The sequence below is a fragment of the Bos indicus genome, chromosome 7 (assembly GCF_029378745.1).
Source record: "Bos indicus isolate NIAB-ARS_2022 breed Sahiwal x Tharparkar chromosome 7, NIAB-ARS_B.indTharparkar_mat_pri_1.0, whole genome shotgun sequence".
NCBI lineage: Eukaryota > Metazoa > Chordata > Mammalia > Artiodactyla > Bovidae > Bos > Bos indicus.
In genome coordinates, this window is record NC_091766.1 from 50,659,030 (window position 1) to 50,680,985 (window position 21,956).

Here is a 21,956-nt window from a genome sequence, read left to right on the forward strand (position 1 = left end):
CCAGAGCTGCCAGTTCCCCATCACCTCCAGTGCAGGAGGAAGAACCCAATTAAAATACACCAGGGACAAAGTGCGTACCAGGGGGTGGAGTGTGGGCTCTTTTCCATTAGAGGTATATTTTGCCCTGCTGCTGCTGCTGCTGCTGCTGCTAAGTCGCTTCAGTCGTGTCCGTCTCTGTGCGACCCCATAGACGGCAGCCCACCAGGCTCCCCCATCCCTGGGATTCTCCAGGCAAGAACACTGGAGTGGGTCGCCATTTCCTTCTCCAATGCATGAAAGTGAAAGTGAAGTCGCTCAGTTGTGTCCGATTCTTCAGGACCCCATGGACTGCAGCCTACCAGGCTCCTCCGTCCATGGGATTTTCCTAGGTCACTTATTTTTCCTAGCTTCAGTGCCTTTCTGGGTAAAATGGGCTGAATCATGTCCACCTCATAGGGTTTCCGTGTGGGTGAAATGAGATAATGTGTGAAATGAGATAATGCGAAGAACTTAGCATGAACCTGGCTCACATAACAGTCTTAATAAAAGTCATCTGCTGTAATTGTTATCCGAGGTCTCAGCCCATGGTTGTGCATGGTGGTGCAGGCGCAATCCTTATAAGCACCAGCAGATGGCGCCCCGACCTCAAAAGAACCCATTCCTGAACTGTTTTCTGAAGGGCTGCGAGAGGGGATGGGCGGGGCGGCCTCTCGTTTCTCAACCAGTTAGACTCCTGCCTTCCCGAGTGCGCTGGGGAGAAGTGACTGGCACGCCCCTCAGTTCCAAGAAAGAGGGGCCTGGATCACCATAGGATAATCAGTAGAGCCTCAGTTTTCCATCTGTATTGCGGAAGAGCATGGATTTCGGAGACGGCCTGAACCAAGTTAAGGAAATACTTAGGTTGGTGCAGGTAAAGGACTTTCAGAATGAGCAAGCATCCCAGGACCGAGGTTGGTTACAGAGGTCCTGCGACTGGACCTTGGGGGCGCAGCTGAGCCTGGTGCTGAGGCAGAGCGATGGCCCATATGACCTCTATTCGCTTCCTTTCTGGATGAGTGAGAGAGAGAGGAAACCGGCTGCCCGGCACGGAGGACCCAGAACGGTGCGTGGCCCTATGACGCGAGACGCTCTGGTAATTCTGAGTCGGGCCAGCAGAGGGAGACCGAGACCCCTTGTGGACCCCGCTCTGCTCCCCTTCTAGCCCGGAGCTCGCCCTCCCTGGACCATCCCGGTTGGCCGTGCCTCCCCGGGCAGGAGTTGACATGTCCCTTTGCTTTGAAAAAGCCTTTTCCTCTTCTTTCTGGCTGGGCTTCCTGGGGCAACGTGTGGGGTGAGGGGAAGGGTCAGATTCAACCCTAACTCTGAGTCCCAGCTGAGCCCCATCCCCTGGACCTCAGTGACTTGGATGGGATCTACTGGCCATTCTCATCCTAGCAGCCCCCACTTCCTGAGATGGGGTGTTGTGAGCTCCCCAGAGGGTAAGGATTTGGGGGAGCAGGAGATCCTTTTCCTAAGCCCCCATTAATCCAGGCCTGGATGGCCAGCTGGACCTCCGGAAGCAGGGGGCGCACCCCATCCCACCCTGGCCAGTTCCCGGCATTCTCCTTGGACTGGCTCCCAGAGGCCCACAATGGCCCTCAGACAAAGTTCTGGGCCGGGCTTTGCCTGTGCCCGGGGCCTGGGGCCGGCTGTCTCTAGGCACTGAGAGTCCCTGGCACTCCTTGTGGGGCTTTGTCCACCGGCCCTGGACCAGTACTGGCAGGGCCACATGTGCTGGGGGAGGGAGGGGGCCAGGCAGCTCTCAGAGCCTGAGTGGCCTCCCTTCCCTCCTGCACGTGGCCTTGCTGTCCTCCAGGGGACCTTCTCTCTACTTCATCTTGCTCACCCTGCCTTCTCCTCTTGGCTGTAAGCCTCCCCTTCTTCGGGGCATGCTCCTATTCTACTACTCATTTATTCATTCTACTCATTTATTCATTCATTTGTCCCCATCATTCAATACCTGTTGAGCTCCAGCTATACTCCAGGCCCCTACTAGATGCTGGGGATCCAGTAATAACAAGATACACAGTTTCTGCCCTTTTTGGAGTTCACAGTCTGGGTGAGACTGAAGGCAGGAGACTAGTAACATCCATACCTAAAATTTGTTTTCATCTTGTGATAAATGGAGAGAAGCAGATAAATTGCCTGCCCCAGGAAGCTCCACCTGCAGAGACATTTCCCCTGGGAAATCACTGCTAGGCTGTGAGCTGTGGAGGGAAGATCTTCATTCAGGCCCTGTACCCCACTCTCCCGGGCCTGGCATACAGGCACACAGTAGGTGCCCAGTAAATGTTGAATGAATGGATGAATCATTAGCTTCATAGTGGGGGCGGGGGGGCTGCCAAAGAGAATGGTCTTTTCACATTCCACTTCCTCCCAGTTAACCCAGGAATTGCAGGTAATGTTGGGGCTCTACAGACAAGAACCTGGGGCTCCCAGGAGTCCACCTCTGGCCACTCTGATTCCTTGCCTCTCCTCACTGCACAGCATTCCTACCTTGGGCCCTGTCAGAGTCCCATGGGCCATGCGTGTGTTTGTCCATTACCTCTCATGAATCCATTCTTGGGCTTTATCACCTTTTTGGTGGCTATCACGTGCTGGCCCTGGGCTCAGGAGGAGCTGGGGATCCAAAGAGGTGGGAGAAGCATCCATGCCCCCCTGGACCATCCAGTCCAGACAGTAATGGCACAGTGTAGCATGTGCCATGATGAGGGAAGAGGATGGCACGGTTACAGAAGTGACAGAACAAATTTCCTGCCCTCCTGGAGCTTATGGTCCAGTGATGGTAGTGGAGGGAGACAGATAGTAACCAGAATAAGCGAGGGAACACACATGTGTGTTATGGAAGAAAGGGAAGCAGCTGAAGGGGAAGGGAGGGAGTAGGATTTTAGATAGGGTGGCTGGAGAAGGTGACATTTGAGCAGAGAGCTGAAGGGGGTCAGGGGTGAGTCATGCAGCTACCTGGGGGAGGATGTCTCAGGCACCAGGAATAGCACATGCAAATGCCCTGAGGTGAGAGTGTGCCTGGTATGTTAGAGGAACAATCAGGAGGCCAGGGTGGCTGGACAGGTATGAGATTAGAGAGGTGACTGGGGGCAGATTGTAGTAGGACCTTGCAGCAAGACTTGGCTTGAGTCTTAGTGACAAGGGAGCCATTTGAAGATTTTGAGCAGAGGAATAACATGAGCTGACTTACACTGAACACGATCCCTTCAGCTGCAGTGTTGGGAATGTTGATAGTGGGGCTGTGTGGAAGAAGGAAGGGACCAGGTAGGAGGTTACAGTAATAATCCTGGTGAGAGAGGATCGAGCCAGGCAGTGGCATTAGAGCTGATAACAAGTGGCTGCTCTGACACTGCTTTGAAAATAAATCCCATGGGATTTTTTGAGGGCTTGGATGTGGGGGCTGAGAGAAGGAGAGGCAAAGATAACTCCCAGGTCTTCTGCCTGAGCTGAGGGGGGTGGGGGCTCAGCTGACATGGACTGCGATGAGGAAGGTTTGGTTGGGTTAAGTTGGAGCTGCTCTTTGGACATCCTAGTGGACCCTTCAGACCAGCAGTTGAGTGTGTGGGTCTGACTTCAGGGGGAAAAGGTTGGAGCTTAAGAATCATGCAGTGAGAATCATCAAGGTTTAGATGGGCCTTGAAGCCAAGGTGGGCTCAGCATGGTAGTGCAAGGGGGAGAAGACAGAGGCCTGAGCCCTGGGGCACATTGGCATTTGGAGGTGGTGGGGGATGAGGAATCACCAAAGAAAAAGAAGAAGGCATAGCCGGAAAGAGGAGGAGAACCAGGGCAGTGTGGGTCCTAAAAGACAAGAGGAGAACATATTTCTGGGAGAAGGGGGTGATCAACTATGTCAAATGCTGCCAATAACCTAAGACAAGGTTTGAGAATTGACTTCTGGATTTGCATTGTACTGGTCACATAGGACCACTATCGAGTCCCTTTGGACAAATACTGGGAAGAAGGTGGCCCTTCCTGGAGACCCGGCTATGCAGGCATACAAAGGGAGACCCCTCAGTGTAAAGGGAAAGGTGTCTCTCTCTCGGTCACAGGTAACTTTGCAGCAGGCACACAGCATGGTGAGAGGGCAGCAGGCTGGATTTCAGCTCTCTCCACCGCTTTGCACCCTGGGGGCCTTGTGCAGTGCCCAACCTGGACATCTGTCCCCAGCAGCTGTGCTGGTGTTGGTGCAGTGAGTGTGGATGAGAGGATGAGAGTTGGCTTGGAGTGTGCTCATGAGGGATTGGTAGAGGAATTGGAGAGTGTGCACAGCTTTTTAAGGAGCTTTGTTGTAGCAGGCTGAAGAAAAGGGGACAGTGACTGGAAGGGGCTACAGGGATGAGCGGAATCCACCAAGTGAGAGTGGGTGAAGGGGAAGACATCCAAGCCAGGGGACCCACGTATGCAAAGTGAGGTCATTAGGAGTGGTTGGGATGTAGCGGGATCCTAAATGTCACATTTGAGGTGGGAGGTATCAGGAGAGGATGCTGGACTGGTGGGCTTAAGCCTCTGTCTTGGGGGTGGGGTTGGAGCACAGCTAGGCATACAGTAGGTACTCATTGAGTGCACTGGGATTTCTCAGGGAATCCCTTCCCAGTCTCTCCTCCAGGCCTCAGTCTCCCGGCTGGCAGATGGGAGAATTGGATGTTTCAAGTGTTCTCTGAGCCAGGGCTAGACCTGAATGCCTTCCCCTAGTTAGTAGGTCTCAGGTCCTGGCCTCTTCTCCTCCCTGGATGCCACACCTTGTCCAGGCTGAGGAAGAGTAGAGGCCTCGCAGTGGCAGAGGCTGTGGTGGGCTGGGTGGGCCGGGAACTGCGTCTCCTGCCCCATCCAGCCTTTAGGAGCACCTTCCTGAGACTCCTCCTCAGGAGGAGAGGGAGAAGTTGCTGATTCTCCCTTCGTAGAGGGATGTCAGGGAATACAGAGCATTTTGGCTGCTGGTTGGGGGGACGCTGACCTTGTTCTCTTTCAAGGTAAAAGTGGCTACAAGGAATAGTAACGGTAACCCTCTGCCCATGTGCACGGCACCCAAAGCGCTCTCTCACTCAGAGCTTACCTGGGGCCTTGTGACTGTCCCTTGTAGCCCTTTGAGCTACTCCCACTGGACATGGGAAAATGAGGCTCAGGGAGGGGATACAGCTGCCCGTGGCCACGCAGCCAGGAAGCAGCCGTGGCCAGACTAGAACCTGGGTTTCCTGTCTCTGGCCAGCTCGTGCCCCCTGCAGCAGGCCCCAAGAGTTTGGAAGGTTGGGGAGCAGATCCCGCCCAGGGACTAGGTTCTGGTACCAATCTGGCCCAGATCAAGTGCAGAGAGAGCAGGACCTTCCCTCTGTTTTCTCTTTCCACACGTAGTTATTAAGCCGTACTGCGTATGAGGTGCTGAGGGTGCACTGTGAACAAGGCAGACCTGTGTTCAAGGGGTCAGAGTCTGTTCAGGTAGAGATGAAATAATCCAATCCATGAGTTGTTGTTGTTCAGTCTCTCAGTTGTGTCTGACTCTTTGCAACCCCATGGACTGCAGCATGCCCGGCTCCCTGTCCTTCACTATCTCCTGAAAGTTTCTCACTTTCTCTTAACATCTGTTTCTTTGCATGAGAAATAGAGATAGTGATGTCTGTACTGCAAAACCACTGGGAGGGTTAGATGGGGAGTCACATAGGAAGCACCCAGCATCACAGTGCAGTGTTCCACAGACAGTGGCCAATGATACTATCGACACGCTGCTGTTCAGTCTCGAAGTCATGTCCAGCTCTTTGTGACTCCAGGAACTGCAGCATGCCAGGCTTCCCTCTTAACTGCTCAGCTGTGTCTATAGGATCAGACCTCCTGGCTTATGCTTTTGGAGTCTTAAGTTTCCTCATCTGTAAAATAGGTTGTAGGACTGTTTTGAGGGTGAACTCTAACACGTGGAAAGCATTTAGTATGGACTCTGGAACATGGGAGATGCACTGTTAATAGCAGAAGTGTCACCAGGGTGGATGAAACCCCAGCTCCAGCTGTACCCCAGATGAAGCAGGAGGAGACTGATCGCAGCTCAGACCCTGTGCCTCTAGTTGCTGGAAGCATGGATTTGAGCATTGGGTAGGAGTTCGTTGAGCACAGCGGGATCAAGGCCTGATGGAGCAGAGGGTGGAATACTTGCAAAGACGTGGAGGTGGGAAGGAGTTGGGTGTAATGAACAGTCCTTGGGGGCTGGAGTGGAAGGAGACGGGTGGAGAGTGGCTTCCTTGTGGTAGACTGGACTATAATCTGATCTCCCTTCTCTGTGGCACGGGGTCTGCTCACCCTCCCTGGCTTCTCACAGCTCCTGTCTCCCCAGATCCCTGTGCGGGGCGGGGGGAGGGGGCCTTTATCACCCCCCTGAGAAGTGGAATCTTGCTCTGTAGGAGGCTCACAGCCAGCATGTTCTTTTTAGTGTGTAGCCCAAGCACAATTCTGTCAACCACCTCCTCAGAGCTAGGGTCCTGGGCTGGGGGAGGGCTCCCCGGTGGTGACTAGCAGCGTCTGTGGGGCAGCACTGGGCTCCTGATTGGCACTGAGACTCTGCACTCCTCGCCCCCCCCCCCATCTGTCCCCCTCCTCCCTCTCTCCTGCACCCCTCCTCACTGCATTCCTTGCAGCTCTGTCTGGAGACCCCTTCTCTTCTTACCCCTATAGCCCAGGTCTGTCCGTCCCTCTGTCTGTCCCAGTAGGTCTGGAGGTAGGGAGGGAGGGCTCAGCCTCCCTGTCTCTGGGATCTTCCACCATGGTTCCTGCACTCCTCCTTCCTCTCTGTCCTTTGGGTCTCCCTGGGCATGTGTGTGTGTGTGTGTGTGTGTGTGTGTGTGTGTGTGTGTGTGTTGTGTGTGTGTTGGGGGATGTGGAGGGCAAGGAGTCAGACCACAGACCAGGGGGAGGGCAAGAACCCGCTCTCTCCTTCACCTCGAGGAGGGTGGATCCCGAGGGCTCAGGGTCTGGGGCCCTAGGGTCCGGCTGAGCGGGCCGGTTGGGTCTGGCCGCCTGGCCGGGGGTTGGAGGACCGCCGGAGCTGCCTGGGCTCGGAGGGGGGGCGGAACCTCGCAGCGCTCCCCTCCCCCACTTTCTTAAAGGGCCGCGGGCTGGTGCGGGACGGGTCTGGCCGCCTCTTCTCAGCGGCGGGTCGGGTTGCGCGATCCGGCCCTCAGTGCAGAGAGGCGGGCAGGCGGGCGGGCGGCCTCGGTGGCCGCTGTCGCCTCGCGGATCCGTTCCTCCCGCCCCCCCCACCCCCGCCCGCAGTGCCCCCGCCCTTCCCCGCCCTTCCCGCTCCTCCCTCCCTCCTTCTCCCCTTCCTTCCCTCCCTCCTGCCTTCCGTCCCCCCCATCTCTGCTCTGCTTCTCCACAGCCGCGGCTCCGACACCTGAACGGGTAGCAGTGAGCGCGGGAGCCCCGACAGGCGGTGGCGGAGCGGGACGGCCGGTCCACGGTAGCCTCTTCATGGCCCCGCCGTGAGAGGCTGGACCCAGCGACCGGGAGCAGGAGCGGTGAGTGGGGCCGCGCGGGGCCACCTTGTCCCCAGGGCCGGCGTGTTCCCGGACCCCGCCCCTCCCGAAGCCGGGCTGGGGGCCGGGGGGGGGGGGCTGCTGGGGTTGGGGGGCTGCATGCTGGGTGGCGGCGCAGCCCTCCGCCCTCCGTGCCCGCCTGGGTCTGCTAACAAAGCTACATTGCGAGATCAATTCCGTGGCGGCTGGAGCATCCGAAGGATACGGTTGTCATGGAGATGGGGCCGAAAGAGGAAGCCCGGGATGGCAGAGTCTGGGCCAGGGAGAGAGGGCACCGCTAGAGAGCCCCAGGCCAGCCTGCAGGGAGGATTAGGGCTGGCAGCCCAATTGTCCCCTGATGCCCCCTCCCCATTTGTCTAATCCGAGTGTATATGTGTACCTTGATGGGGTGCCAGTGGGAGCTTGGTGGCCAGGGACCTGGGGTGTTCAGTGCCAGGCCTGCTGGCAGCCACCTTTACCACGGAGCAGCTTTGAGGATTTATTTCTCTTTCCAGTTTCCCAACTTTGACAGCCTGGCTTGGCGGCCAGGCCTCAGCGCTCCCAGCTCTGCCGCTGGAGCAAGGCTTGTATGGGGGCGTGGCAGGCAGCAGCGGGTAAAGCACATAATGGCTATGGCAGCTGCAGGGAAGGAGGGGTCCTCGGAGTCGCTGGTGGGGCTGGGGTGGGGCAGGGAGTCCAGATGTGGGGACCCTCTGCCTGATGCAACCCCCCACACCCAGAAGGATGTATTCTAACTCTTGCTGTCCCTGGAGGACCTGGGGGCTCCCTGAGTCAGAACTGGGGGCATTGTCTCTGCACCGGTCCAGGGGGCTGCTGCCTCAGCCCATCCCTTCATCTTAGGGCCATCGTGGGGGGCCCTGGGAGAGAACTGGGGGCATCAGCCACAATGGAAGTGGGTCTGAGAATTCTTGACAAGCTCAGGATAAACCAGGCTGAACTCGATGAGCGGGTGAATGAGGAGCAAGGAGAGGGTTCAGGGCTCAGCCAGGGTCAGTGGGCAGCCTGGGCTCGGGGAGAGGCATTTGGACTTTCCTGGGTTCTCCAGCTCCTTCTTTCAGACCTTAGAAACAAGAGCTGCTTAATGGAGGATACTCAGCTCGAAGTAGAGTGGGGAAGGGGCATTGGGATCACCTCCAAGCCTAGTCTGTTGCCCTGGGCAGATATAGTCATTTTCCACCTCTTCCTTGAGAGGTTAGAAATACCGCCTCCCAACGACACTGCAAATTCTATGACCTGTGATCTCTCAATCCGCAAAATGGGCCAGAAGCCCTCTTTACTCACCTCACATCTCTCACGTCACACCCACTTTCCCTCTCAAAAGCCCCCTATCCCCAGCCTATGGTGAGAGACAGTGCCTTTTGAATGGGGCTACTGCAGAGTTTGGTCCTGGTGGAAACAGGGCAGGTCCCCAGGTCATGGCTGAACCAGAGGGTTCCACACAGTGGGATGAGTGGGTGGGCGGTGGCCCAGCTCAAGAGACGAGGGTGACTGGAAAGCCCTTGGAAGGCCTCCCTTGCTGGTGCCTTTGCAGGGAGGGACTAAAGCCGCAGTGCTTGGGTGGCTTGTGCCTTGTAGTCCCAGAAGTGCCAGGAGCCGAGGGGCTTCTGACAAATGGAGGTCTCTAGGCAAAAGGTATGTATATATGGGTGTATATATATATATTCATACAGTGAGTGTCCACTGTATGATTAGGTGTGACAAGACAAAAAGTTCCAGGGGAGGAAGGGAGTGGAGGGGGACACTCTAAAGAAGGGAGCTCAGGGCTGGGTGTGGAGGCACAGGGGGTCACAGGAAAGGGCAGTTCTCACGCAGCAGCCCGAGGGGCTTCCCTCCTGCTTGTCCTGGTCTGACAGCTACGGGTATGTGCTCCCCAGCTGATCTGACCCTGAGTGTTTCCTGAAGTGGGGGGTGGAGCAATTAGCTGGAAAGAAGGACTTGCTGCTGCTCTTGGAAGGACTGAGAGGGCTAGGGGGACATGATGTCACCCAGCTTCCATACTCATGCATGGCCACAGTGCTCAATACTCTTCTACACAGGGAAGTACGCCCATTGTTTCTGTTTAGTGGATACTTAGGCTCAGGAGGGCTTCCCAGATGGCTCAGATGGTAAAAATCTGCCTGCAGTTCAGGAGACCTGGGTTTGATCCCTGGGTTGGGAAGATCCCCTGGAGAAGGGAAAAGCTACCCACTCCAATATTCTTGCCTAGAGAATTCCATGGACAGAGTCACCTGGTGAGCTATAGTCGATGGGGTCGCAAAGAGTCAGTTCAGGAAAACTTGCTTGTTCCAAGTCACCTAGTTAGTAAGTGACAGAATCAGGATCTGCACTTGGGAGGAACTGATGGCTCAGTGGGTAGGGATTCCGCCTGCAATGCAGGAGACACATGAGACCTGGTTCGATCCCTGGATGGGGAAGGGGTACCCTACTCCAGTATTCTTACCTGGAAAATCCCATGGACAGAGGAGCCTGGCAGGCTACAGTCCATTGGGTTGCACAGAGTCAAAAATGGCTGAGCACAAGGCACACAGAACTGTTTGAAGCTGGGACTTCTGTCCCCAGTCTTCCTCTTCTTCCTTGGAGATGCAAGTTAGGAGGGTGATGGAACTGAACACTTTCTCTTCTGGAGCGAGGAGATGAATTTGGAGAAAACTGAGGCGCTCAGCTGGGGTCTTCTAGAGAGCCAGGATCGAGGCATTCCCATCCCAGACGACGTTGGCTTGCAGGAGATCGACACTGCCTCTCGCGACAGACGATGCTGTAGACATTCTGTGCCAGATGGTCTTTTCCAGGAAAATCTGTTTTGAGCGGCATCTTATGTCTGGGCTCCATATTTAGCCTGGCTCCTCACACAGGAGGATATACTCAGACTGTTGCCCCTTGGGGTTTTTTGGGGGGGGGTGGGCCTTGGCCAGACCCAGCTCCTTCCTATGGCTCAGGCAGAGGTGGGTTAGGGCCCCTGCTCTGGATAGCCTTGCCCCAGCTGAGGGCTGCCCTGCTGGTCTCCCTGGGCCCTGGTTGTTTCCCACAGGGCCTGTCCTTCTAAGCTGATGTGCCCATATGTTAGCTTGACCTCGTTTAGGGGGTGAGTCGCTCCAGGACTGTGTCTGCTTGGCCCGGGTGACTCCAGTGTCCGGGCCGGGCCCACGCCCAGTGTGCGGGCTGCTGCGTGAGAACTGCCCTTGCCTGTGACCCCTGTGCCTCCACACCCAGCCCTGAGCTCCCCTCTTTAGAGTGTCCCCCTCCACTCCCTTCCTCCCCCTAACTTTTTGTCTTGTCACACCTAATCATACAGTGGACACTCACTGTATGAATATATATATATACACCCATGTATACATACCTTTTGCCTAGAGACCTCCATTTGTCAGTTATTGACATTTTGCCCACATTTGTTTCTCTCTCTCTGAAACTTCTGAAAGTAAGTTGCAGATATCATAGCACTTCAGCTTGAAGTACTCAGTATAAATTTCCTGAAACGAGAACATTTTTCTACAATACATAATATTGTTGTTTAGTTGCTAAGTGGTGTCCAACTCTTGTGCAGCCCCATTGACTGTAGTCCCCCACGATCCTCTGTCCATGGGATTTCCCAGGCAAGCATACTGGAGTGGGTTGCCATTTCCTTCTCCAGGGGATCTTTGCGACCCAGAGACTGAAGCTATGTCTCCTGCATTGGCAGGCGGATTCTTTACCTCTGAGCCACCAGGGAAGCCCAATACATAATGACTATAGTGTTAATCATATCCAAGAAATTTTAATGATGCAACCTAAACTCATATAATTCCATATTCAAATCTCTGTAGTTGTCCCTGTAATGTCCTTTATAGGTTAAAAAAAATTTTTTTATAAAGAATGGCACATTGCATTTAGTTATGTCTCTTTAGTCTCTCTTAACCTAGAACAATTGTCTGCTTTTTTTTTTTCTTTTGAAGTCTCTTATGACAATGTCAGTTTTAAAGAGCCCTGGTCAGTGTTCATGTAGAATGCCCCACATTCTGGATCTGTCTTACTGCTTCCTCATGAGTAGATTCAGGTTAAGCATTTTGGGGTAAGAATATCCCATAGGTGATGTCGTGTCCTTCTCATTGCCTCTCATCAGGAGGCACTTGTCATTAGCTGCACTGTAATAGTGGTGCTAAGTTAGGTCACTCAGCTAAGGAGTCCCTTTGTTTCAATCCCGTTGCTCCCTCTTCCTTAGCTCCAGAAGCTTCATCCACCTGGTTGTCTGCATTCAGACCATACGCTGGAGAAGGGTGCTTAGGCAGATGCTGATGGGGCCTTCAAGGAGTTCACAGCCTCAGGGGTGTGGATGGGATGAGCTGCAACTCAGGGCAGGTGTTGCCAGAGTGGGGAAGAAGCCCCGAAAAAGCAGCAAGGAGCACAGGCTGGGGGGACAGCAGAGAGCCTGAGGGGCAAGACAGGAAGAAAGGGGGTGGGGCCTGGACCAGCGCTGGCCTAGAATGTGGGCTGACAGCTGGCCCTTTCCCCAGGGCACCACGAGCTACTGAAGGGTTTTAAAGAGTGGAACAAGGAGGCAGATGTGAGTGCTTGGAGAGGCACTTTGCAGAAGGTGGCGTGGATGGCAGGGCTGGCATGGTGATAAAGATGGGCAGGAGGCCCTGCCGTGGTCCAACACAAGATGTTGAGGCACTGATTTGAGGCTGCAGCGTGCATGGGGGGCTGTGGGGTGGGCTAGGGATTCGTGTGATGGCCCTGCTGAAATGGGGACGGGGTGGAAAAGGGATGGAGTAAGGAGAGATTAAGAGGCAGAGTGATGAGCACTGGTGTTGGTCGGGGAGCAGTCACAGGATGGCTGGGGGAGGCTGTGGAGAATGCTGTTTTCAGTGTGTGGGGTCTAGGGTATTTTCCAGGTCAAAGGAACAGTGTGTGGAGAGCTCCCCAGGTCTTGTTGGCCACCTGTGACCCCCTCTTAGGAGCTTGCTTGGGATGAGGGCGGAGGGAAGGCCTCACACAGCCTGCAGCAGGGGGCGGACAGTTGGGCTCTCAGGCACCAGCAGGGGCGGGCCTTTGAGGGGAGACAGGGCCGGCTCAGAGGCAGCTGCCACTATGAAAGTCAGGATGAACACTGCCTTGCAGGCCCCCCAAGTCCCTTACTTCATTTTGCTTCTTCATACTTGTTGGCAGAGTCCCCACCCTGGTTAAATCCAGTGCCTGGTCTGCCCTCCGCCCTCTGCGCTGCTGAACGGGGCTAAGAAAATCCACTGCCCAACTGGTCTCACTTGTAGTTCAAATCCATGAACTTCAAGTGGGTCTTTAGCACTGCCGTGCAGTCCCACATGGGTCCAGGCCCACCCCCTCATTCCCTACCGTAGCTATTTCACTCTTTCTGTTCTGCCTTCAGCCCTAGCTTCTCTCCTGCAGTCCACTCTCAAAGCATAGGACTTTGCCTCCTACTTCTTTGAGAATGCAAAAGCAGTCTTCGGACTGCCAGTGCTGTGTTCATCCATCCATGGGCCTCTGCACCATAGGTCTGCCTTTCCCCATCCCTGTGGGTGTAGGATCCCTGCTCCTGGTTTAGGACACCCTCTATTGTGCAAGAGATCCCATCCCCTTGTGGAATAGAGGGGGGCCTATAATGTGGGGGGCCCACACTGCTCCAGCAAATGTCCCCTCCTGCTTTACAGGTCCTCCTAGACTGGATCATTCCATCAGCAGATATCTTGTTATTGTTTCTCCTGTCTTAAAAGATGACTCCCATTTTCTTCAGCCAGCTATCCCTGCATCTCTGTGCTCCCCTTTACAGCAAAATGCCCCAGAAAGGTTGTCCATTGACTGCTCTTCTTGGGGTGACCAGTGACCTCCGTGTTGCTGTATGCAATGGCCTCAGTCCTCATCTGTATCATCTGACAACTTCAGTCTCTCCCTCTTCCCTGAAATTCATTCCTTGACCTCCAGGACGTCCATTGTCCTGTTTCCCGCTGACCTCACGGCTGCTCCTCCTCAGTCTCCTTCTCTCCCACTACCACCTTATAACATTGGCGTGCCAGGGACTCAGCCCTTGAGTGGCTGCTCTTCCTCATTTGCATTCACTCTTGAGTTGACATCAACCAGTCCTGTGGCTTTACACACTACCTATGTGCTCTCAGCTCCCAAATTTGTATCCCAAATCTTGATTTCTGTCCTGAGCTCCAATAGCTCACTCATCATCTTGGCCGCCATGTCTGCTGGACACCTCAAACTCAACTTGTCCAAAACTGAGCTCCTTTCTTCCTGATCTTCCTTCCCAAACTTGCTCCATCCAGTCTTCTCCATCTCAGGAATGGTGCCTCCATCCTTCCAGGTGCTCAGGCTCCAAACTCTGGTGTCATTCCTGACTTCTCTTTTTCTCTCCTACCCTGTGGACTGTCCATCAAGAGGTGAGGCTTATACCAGCCTCTAGGTCTCCCATCAGTGGGCTATGGCTGAATAGAAGGGTCAGTTTTAGAGATGAGGACAAGAAGGCAATTGTGCAATGGCCCAGCACAGACCCTGTGCTGAAGCCTGAAGCAGAGACAGGAGAGGGCAGGGGAAGAGCAGGGGGAGGGGAAGAGGGGACTCCACAAGGGAGGGGTTAAGTAGCATGACATAATCAGGAGGTTGGGAGAGGGTGAGGAGGAAGGTCTCAGGACAGAAGGCAGAGAAGAGGCAGGGTAGACAGAGAACAACACGAGGTGTTGTTCTGGAGGGTGTAGGGTAAGTGCAAATTGGGCAGGGAGAAGGGAGTTTGACGTTTCTTGGTTATCTCTTCTGGCTGTTGAATCAGACTGAGGGGAAGCTGCTCAGGGTTTGAGCCCGTGGAGTCTGCCCCGACCCAGGCTTTTTAGCCAAGGCAGGACTTGTTGGGAGGACTTGCCCTTGGTCAGTTCACTGTAGCTTTTGGGGTTCAACTCTCAGTCTGTAGGCTCATGGCTCAAATGTGACTCAAGAAGCAGAGTGAGTCCCAGGTGCCAACTGAAGTTCCAGGAAGACAGGCAGCAGCCAACTTAACCAGAGCAACCTTGTCCTCTGTTGCTCCTCATAACTGAGGGCTCGCCCTGCAGGGAAAGTTGGCTGAGGGCGGAGTCACCACCTATAAACCTGATTCAGGGTTTGACAGCAGGCGCTGTGAAGTTCATCAGTGTTGAGGGCTTTCCAGCCAGCATGCAGATGTATGCAAATACTAAACAAATGAAGGTGCCAAGTGGCTGGAGGGTACAGAGTGAAGTAAGCTGGGGGATGTCAAAGAATGACCTTTGCAGAGCTGGGCCCAGGGGCTCCTAAAGTCCCAGCAGGCTGTGGGGCACATGCAAATAAGATGCAAATGCATACCAGCCCTAGGAACCTCTGCTTGCTGACCATGGGAAAGGAGGCCTTTTAGACCCCCACGACCAAAGGCAAAGCTGGTTCCCCAGGGGCCAGGCTGAGAGGCGGAAAGCCAGGTGGTGCTGGGCTCCTGGTTAATCCCAGATTGACATTACCCGTAGGGGATGGGCACCTTTTAAGGGAGGTTCAGGCCTCTGGCCCTTGCCCAGTACCCCATGTGGCTTTTGTGCCTTGAGATGGAAAGATTGGAGGGAGCTTGGCCTGGGGACCAGGCAGGTGGGTCCTCACCTGCCTCAGGAAAGGGAGGGGCACCCTCTCTGTCCCACCCTTCTGATCCCCACAGGAGCCATTCCCCTGCTTTCACCCTCCGGCTGAGTCTCTGATGCCGCTGCCTCAGTACCTGCTCTGATAGGCTGCCCGGGGCGAATGTCTGCTGGGACCCCTGGGTGTCCTGGACTGCTCTCCTGTGCATTCCGCCCCCAGCATGGGCAGCCAGCTTGCTTCCCTGCAGACCTGAGAGACGGTTCTGCAAGAGCAGTAGCTGCTGCCCGTCACTGAGCACTTGTGCCCGACTCTGAGCTGAGCCTTGCACCCACAGCATCTCCTCTGTTTTCCCTACAACCTTGAGAGATGGATGCTGTTAGCACCCCACCACCCATGTTGCTGAGGAGGGGTCTGAGGCCCAGAGAGGTGGGCAACTGTCCCGAGGTCACACAGCTTGTGGGATTTGAAGCTAGGTCTGTCTGAATGCAGGGTTAGGGCGCTGACCCACCCTCCTGGACTGTTCCATCTGAGGCACTTGTTGCTGCACAAGGTGGTCCAAGCTAAGAAGACCAGGTGAGTAGAGGGATTAGGGTCACTTTGGGGAGTAGAAGCAGGGCAGTTCTCAAGGCTCCTGGCTAGACATGCCTATCCTGGATGCCTATCCTGCCCTGGGCAGGCAGATCATGGAGGAAGCACACGCCCAGCTGACCTGTGCCTAGAAGTGTGCTTATAGCTTTGGGGCGACAGCAAGGTCCAGGCCTCCAGACTCATCAGCTGGCAGAAGTTATGGGGCAGCATGGTGAGCTGTGTGATCCAGGGGCCCCACCTCCCTGGTGCCTGTGCTGTCAGCAGCTCAGCAGGTTCTCTTGGAAGCCTGGAGTGCGCAGGGCTGGGCTGGCCCAGGCCCTGTGAGTGGTATGGGGTGCAGCTGGCCAAGGTCTGTTCTGAGCACTTACAACACACCTGCCCTTTTCGCTGATTACCTTACTTAACAATCCTTGTGTGTTTGTGTATGTGTGAAGATTCCAGCTTATGTGCTGAAATCTGGGTGAGCTGGGGAATCAGTTAGTGTTGCACAAATTTGGGGGAAGGGCAGTGGAACCACTGGGGGTGTTCAGCTTGGGTTCCCAGGAGGCAGAGAATAGAGCTGAGAATGAAAGTTTTCCAGCTTTTTTTCCTTTTCTTGCAAGCAGCCTTCATGAAACTCTGAGTGGATGGTGTCAGAGGTGGAAGGTCCTTGGGGATTGTCCAGGTTGGGGTTCATGCCCAGTTTCTATGGATGGGCTGTAGGGGTCCATAAGACTCTCAACACACACACACAAATGTTGTGCACTGTGTGAGTCTGTCTGGAGCAAGATCCAGAGCTCCATCAGATGCTCAAGGAGGTCTCAGGGTTAGAAATGGTTGGGAATCTCTGATGCACACAGGGAAATGAGGCCAGAAGAGGGTTTCCTTTGCCCAAGCTCCCCTAGCACCCTGAAGGGCAACACCTGAGTGCCTGGCTCCCAGCCCTGCTCTCTGGGACACTGTGATCTTACTGTTGCCTCTACACTGACATTCCAGAATGATTTTCTCTGCTCCTGGTCCCCGTATATACCCTGCCTTGGACATCCCACCCACTCTTAGATTTGGCTTGTCCTGGGTAGTACTCAGCACCACAGGTCCCCTACCCCAGTTCTGCCTCATGTTCTTCCGTTTCTTTTAAGTGCGCCTGTACTCCCCCATCTCCTCCCAAATCCACTCAGCTACCTGACGCCACCAGTGTGGCTGTGGTCGCTGTGGGTGCCTGTCTCCCCCACCCCCTGCTCTAGCCTGAAGCACTGGGTTGTCCCTTCCCTGCCCTGGCTTCTCCTAGAGCAGAATGGTTTCAACGCCAGCTGCCCAGTGATGTAGGTCTAACTGCCCTAGACCTTGCCCCAGGCCTGAGGACTCCTTATCCCACCTCACGTCCCACTGGGGGACCACCTTCTGAGTGGCTGCTGCCTCCCTCCGTGTGTGTTTTTGTGTCTCAGTGTGTGTGTGCGTGTGTGTTTGTGCCCACCAATGCTGTACTGTATGCTTGCTCACAGACATGTGCACAGGCGCCTGCACCTTCGCATCTGCCCTCTGTCTTATAGAACATGTTGGGCCCTCCAGCCCTTTTCTTGAGCTTCCCACACTCCCTGGCTTGGGTCCCAGCATGGAAGGCACTTTATGAAGTTATCCCTTTGACAGTCCTGTGTGATTCTAAGCAGACACCAGCCTTGTCACTTTCCACCTTTGGGACCCTGAGCATGGTCCTCAACCTCTCTCAGCCTCTGCCTACAGTGGGGATGGTGGTAATCTCTAGGTTTTCATTTGCCAAATATTTAAAAAGTGACCACTGTTTCCCAGGCCCTGTTCTAGGCTCTGGGGGAGACAGCAGTGAACGTGACCTAGTCCCCACCCTCACTGAACTCACCAGCTAGTGAGGGAGACGGGCAGAAAATAAGGAAACAAATGGAAAATGGAGTTTCAGGTCTGCTAAGTGGTGCTTAGCAGACACAGTGCTCTGTGAAGAAATGTGAAAGAGTGCTGGGTAATCAGGGAGGACCTCTCTGAAGAGACAGCATTGGAGTTAGGCCCTGAGTGACAGAAGAGGCAGTCATTTAAAGATCTAGGAAAGGAGCATTCTAGGCCAAGGGTACAGCTGGTGCAAAGGCCCTGAGGTGGGAATGAGCTCAGGGAGCAGAAAGAAGGCCAGTGTGGCTGCTGGGGTGGGGGATGGGCCGAGGGCCGTGAACCAGCTCAGGCAGAGCCTTTTTAGGCCATGCTGAGGAGGCCAGATTGGCGATGGGAGCCGATGGGGTTACCAGTGAGGGAGGGGGTGTGATGTAATTTGTGTTTTCACAACTCCAGCTGCCATGGGAGAAGTGGGAAGGGGGCTAAGGTTGTTATAGGAACACCTGAGACCTGGCCCAACCACAGTTCTGTTAACCATCCTGGGTCCCATCTTGGTTGGTGCTGAAAAAGAGGCTGCTCAGCCCAAGGTTATCCCAAGGGCAGTCCACGGAGCCACCGCCCGGAGTGGGGCCTGGTTCTGGCTGAGGGAGGAGGCAGGAGATGTAGCCACTGCCAGCCTGTCATTTGCAGGCATCTCCTTGGCATGGGTGCCCTGTGGCCCAGCTGTCCCCCTGTCCCCTGCTCTTGCCAGCAGGGCTGAAAGTGGGCAGGGCCACTGCTTTGGGTAGATGCTTCTGGTAGAGGATTTGAGCCCATGATCCCATGGGAGGGTCTGGGAAATGGGGGCTCATCCTGTACTCCCAGCCCATCCCGGTGCAGAGAGAGCCTGCTCTTGAGTCTCGAGGCAGCTACTCACCCTGTGACCTCAGGCAAACCTTTTCCTGGTTCTGTGCCTCAGTCTCCCCATATGTCAAATGCGTTAGTAGAGAGAGTGGGCTGTAGCTGCCTCTCTCCTTGACCTCTGTAGTGTGTTTGTTCTTCCTTGGATCTCAACCCTCTCAGCACTCATGACCTTAAGTTCTGCCACCAGCCCTGGGGAAGGAGAGTGGAGGTGATGCCCCCCGTCTTGCAGATGGGTTCATAAAGATCATAAAGGTCAGACGGGACAGTGATGAGTCCCAGGGCACATGGTGATTCAGAGCAAGGATTTGGGGCATCATTTAACATTCTGCTTGGAAGATCCCCCTGTATGCACCCCTCCTTGGGTCTAGCAAGAGAGGGAGGGGTCCTGGCTCAGCTTTTTCTGGGCTCAGTTGGCCTTTAGCCCAGGCAGGGACTCTGGGCCCCTGCCCAAAGTGGAGCTCAATGTGCCCCTTGTCTGTCCACCCCAGAAGCTGAGGACACGGCCCCGTGCCCGGTGTTGGCAGAACCTCCATCACGCTGTCAGCTGCAGGAGGACGTGGCAGGGCAGGTAGGGCTGGAGCCAGCCTGAGGCAGCTGCTGGGCATCGGGGATGACCTGGGGCCTCCCAAGAGGTCCTTGATTTGTTCACAACCCTGGCTTTGGGGCTGGTGTAGACTGAGCACCAGGGGAAGCCACTTATGCTCTCAAATGTCAGGCTTCCCTGGGAGCTCAGGCAGAGTCCTGGCCAAAGGGGAGGCACTGCGCCCTGCTGGGCTCAGCCTCCCTGTGTGGCTATGGGAGCCTGAGGGATCCTGGTGGAATTGGGTTGATGCTCTGTGCCCCAGATCCAGTGCTCCCCCATGCCTGTGGGCTAGAAAGCAGACCAGAGGACCAGAACTCAGGCAGCAGGCCCATAGACCTCCTCATCCCTCCTCTTTCCTTTCTAAATGCTTCCCTCCCTGCAAGGAGTCTCAGCTGAGGCGATGACCTCCTGTTCTCCCTCCTCTGAGCACACAACCTGAGGGAATGGACTGAAATAGCAACTGCAGCAAGGGATTTAGGGCAGACCAGAAAGAATCCTTCACTCAGTGCCAAGCCCCTTGGGGTCCCCAGCGTCCTAGGATCAGGGCCCAGATAGTCTGGAGCCTGGCTCGGCACTTTTTTTTAAAGTCTGTGGAAGTTTTCTTTTTTTTAGAGTAAAAATCTTCTGCTCACACAGTCTTCAGAACTCTAGGAGGCAACACTCAGGGGTGGGGGTGCTGAGGCCCCAGATCCCCCATCAGTCCTGCTCTCTTCTGCTCCATGTTTGAAAACCAAGGAGCACGTGAACCTTAAGTGGTCCTCTGGTGACAGACCTCCCTCCAATTGCTCAGGAGCCCCCAGAGTAGACTCACCTTCCTCTCCGGGCTCATCTCTATGTGGGAAGTTTCTCCTGGAGTCCAACACAGTGTCTCCCAAACTTGCCGTATGATAAGAGTAACAGGTCACTAGACCCATTCTCCGGAGACTCTGATTCAGGAGGCCTGGGGGAGGGCCTGTATTTAACAAGTTCCTCCAGGTGATGACCAGGTGAGTGTAGGAAGTGTGGGCCTCCCTTAAATCCCTGTTGCTGTACCCACAGCTTGTTCTGCTGCAGCTCAGAAGGCTGACCAGTCATTTTCCTCCTCCAGCCTTTCCTGAACCCCCAGCACCTCTTCTCCAGAGGAGAGTGGGGATGCTGGGGGAAGCTGAAGCCTGAAGAGAGGAGGAAGGGAGTTCTTGGGAGGGACTGGTCTGTGTCCTTGCTGGCAGAGGTCACTAGGGTGGTGTAGGGCAGAAATGGCCACAGACAGAGAGGGCTAAGGCTCACAGCCCATCACTCCGCCCTCCCACCTGAGATTGGGCAGGAAGCCTCTGGGAAACTGAGCTGGTTCTGATGTGTTTAAAAAGGGATGGGGTGGAGGTGGCAGGTAAAATGGGTCTCCTCATTTTACAGAGGAGAAACAGACCCGGAGCAGGCAGAGGGAAGTGGGTGTTGGCCTGGGGGGAGCAGTGAGGAGTCCCAACCTGGACCCTCACGAGGTCACACAGTGAGTTGGGCTCCCCTGGAGTGCCCCATGGCAGCCTCCTCACGAGCCCCTCTTCAAGGCTGGGTGAGCTCTGGGGGCCAAGTGTCGAAGGGAACCCCAGCTCCCCCGCCCCCTCTCCAGTTCCCTCTCGCACCGCCAGAGCGTTGGGCGCTGCGTGGTGGAGGAAGCCCCGATCTCCGTTGAGTCTCCCGGGTGGCGCCGCCCCCGCTCAGCACCCTGGACAGCACCTCATTCTGCGCCTCAGGATAGCCTCCACCGGGCCTCGCTTTGGCTTCTCTGGGGTGGCCTCTGTTCTGATTGACATCCTTGCCTCCTCTCTTAACTCTCCCTGTAAAGGCAGACCCTAATCCAGAGCTCTCCATGCACACTTCTCTGGCTCCTGGAGCCAGGACGAGGGAACATGGAAAGAGGCAAAGTGGCTGCCTGCTGTCGGCCTGGGGTTTTGTTCCTTCACTCACCAGCAGGAAAGGAAGTGGTCTTGGAGGAGTCTTGGACCTTTCCCTAGTCCTGCCCAGCCCAGATCTTCCTTAGAGGTTTTGGTGACTTCTGAAGGACACAGCAGAGATACATAAGAGGTCAGGGAAGGTAGGACTAGGGCACAGTGGTGGCTGGGAGTCAGGGGAGAGGTGAGTGGGGCTGGCCTGAGCAAGGCAGTGAGACTCAGACTCCTCCAAGACCCTAGCTAAGACGTCCTTGGAAGATCATCTGGGCCCACCTCTTCGTCCTCAGGCAGGCTGCCTGGTGCTGGTTCTACTGGGCATTGAACTCCCAGCACCTGTTCTTTCTGATCCACCCCGTTCTCTCTCCATCTGCTGCCAGGTCTAAAGGAGTCCCTAGAGCGGCCAGCAGGGGGAGAAGCATGGATGAGGATACGCTTCTGTCCACACTGCCTGGGGAAGATGGTGCCACCTGGGACCCCAGCCTGGAACCTGAGGAGGAACCTGGGGTCCAGAATGGAATGGCCTCCAGTGAGGACCTAAACAGTAGCCACACCAGCCCAGGGCATGCAATGAGGGGCCCCCTGGCAGGCACCGAGGGGCATACAAAAGGCCTGGACATGGCCCTCCATGGCCTCAGCCTTGGCCTCTCCCTCACCAATGGCCTAGCCCTCGGGCCAGACTCAAACGTTCTGGAACATTCTACAGACCCCAGGCCCTGGAGGGCTGGTGGGCTGGCTGAGGGGGACGATGCCTCCAGGAGCCTCTGTCCAGACACTGAGGATCCTCCACTGGGGTGAGTGGGAGTCTCGGAATGGGGGTCACCACATTTGCTCCAGTGCTGCATGGCCTGGGCCTTGCCACTTAGCCTTTCTGGTTCTTCTTTTCCTCATACTTGAAATGGGAATTTGATGTCCCTGTTTTGGGAGGACAGAGCTATAAGAGAGATTTCAAAGGCCAACATGCCTGTTGTGTCCCCACTCTCAGTGCCCCTAATCATCAGCGGCTGTTTCTTTTTAAAA

At 55.4% G+C, this 21,956-nt stretch overlaps 1 protein-coding gene across 2 annotated transcripts in view; it reads left to right on the top strand.

The window, feature by feature from the left end:
* Positions 1–21,956, top strand: part of PSD2 (pleckstrin and Sec7 domain containing 2) — a 77,680-nt gene that overhangs the window by 18,145 nt on the left and 37,579 nt on the right. Inside the window, exons 1-3 of one of the 2 annotated variants that reach the window (XM_070793684.1) lie at positions 7,294–7,520; positions 18,917–18,996; positions 21,317–21,730. In XM_070793684.1, the coding sequence (XP_070649785.1) occupies positions 21,357–21,730 (374 nt within the window). In that variant the 5' untranslated portion in view covers positions 7,294–7,520; positions 18,917–18,996; positions 21,317–21,356. Of the gene's footprint in view, positions 1–7,293; positions 7,521–18,916; positions 18,997–21,316; positions 21,731–21,956 lie in introns of those variants that run through there. The other variant, XM_070793683.1, reaches the window with a different exon arrangement.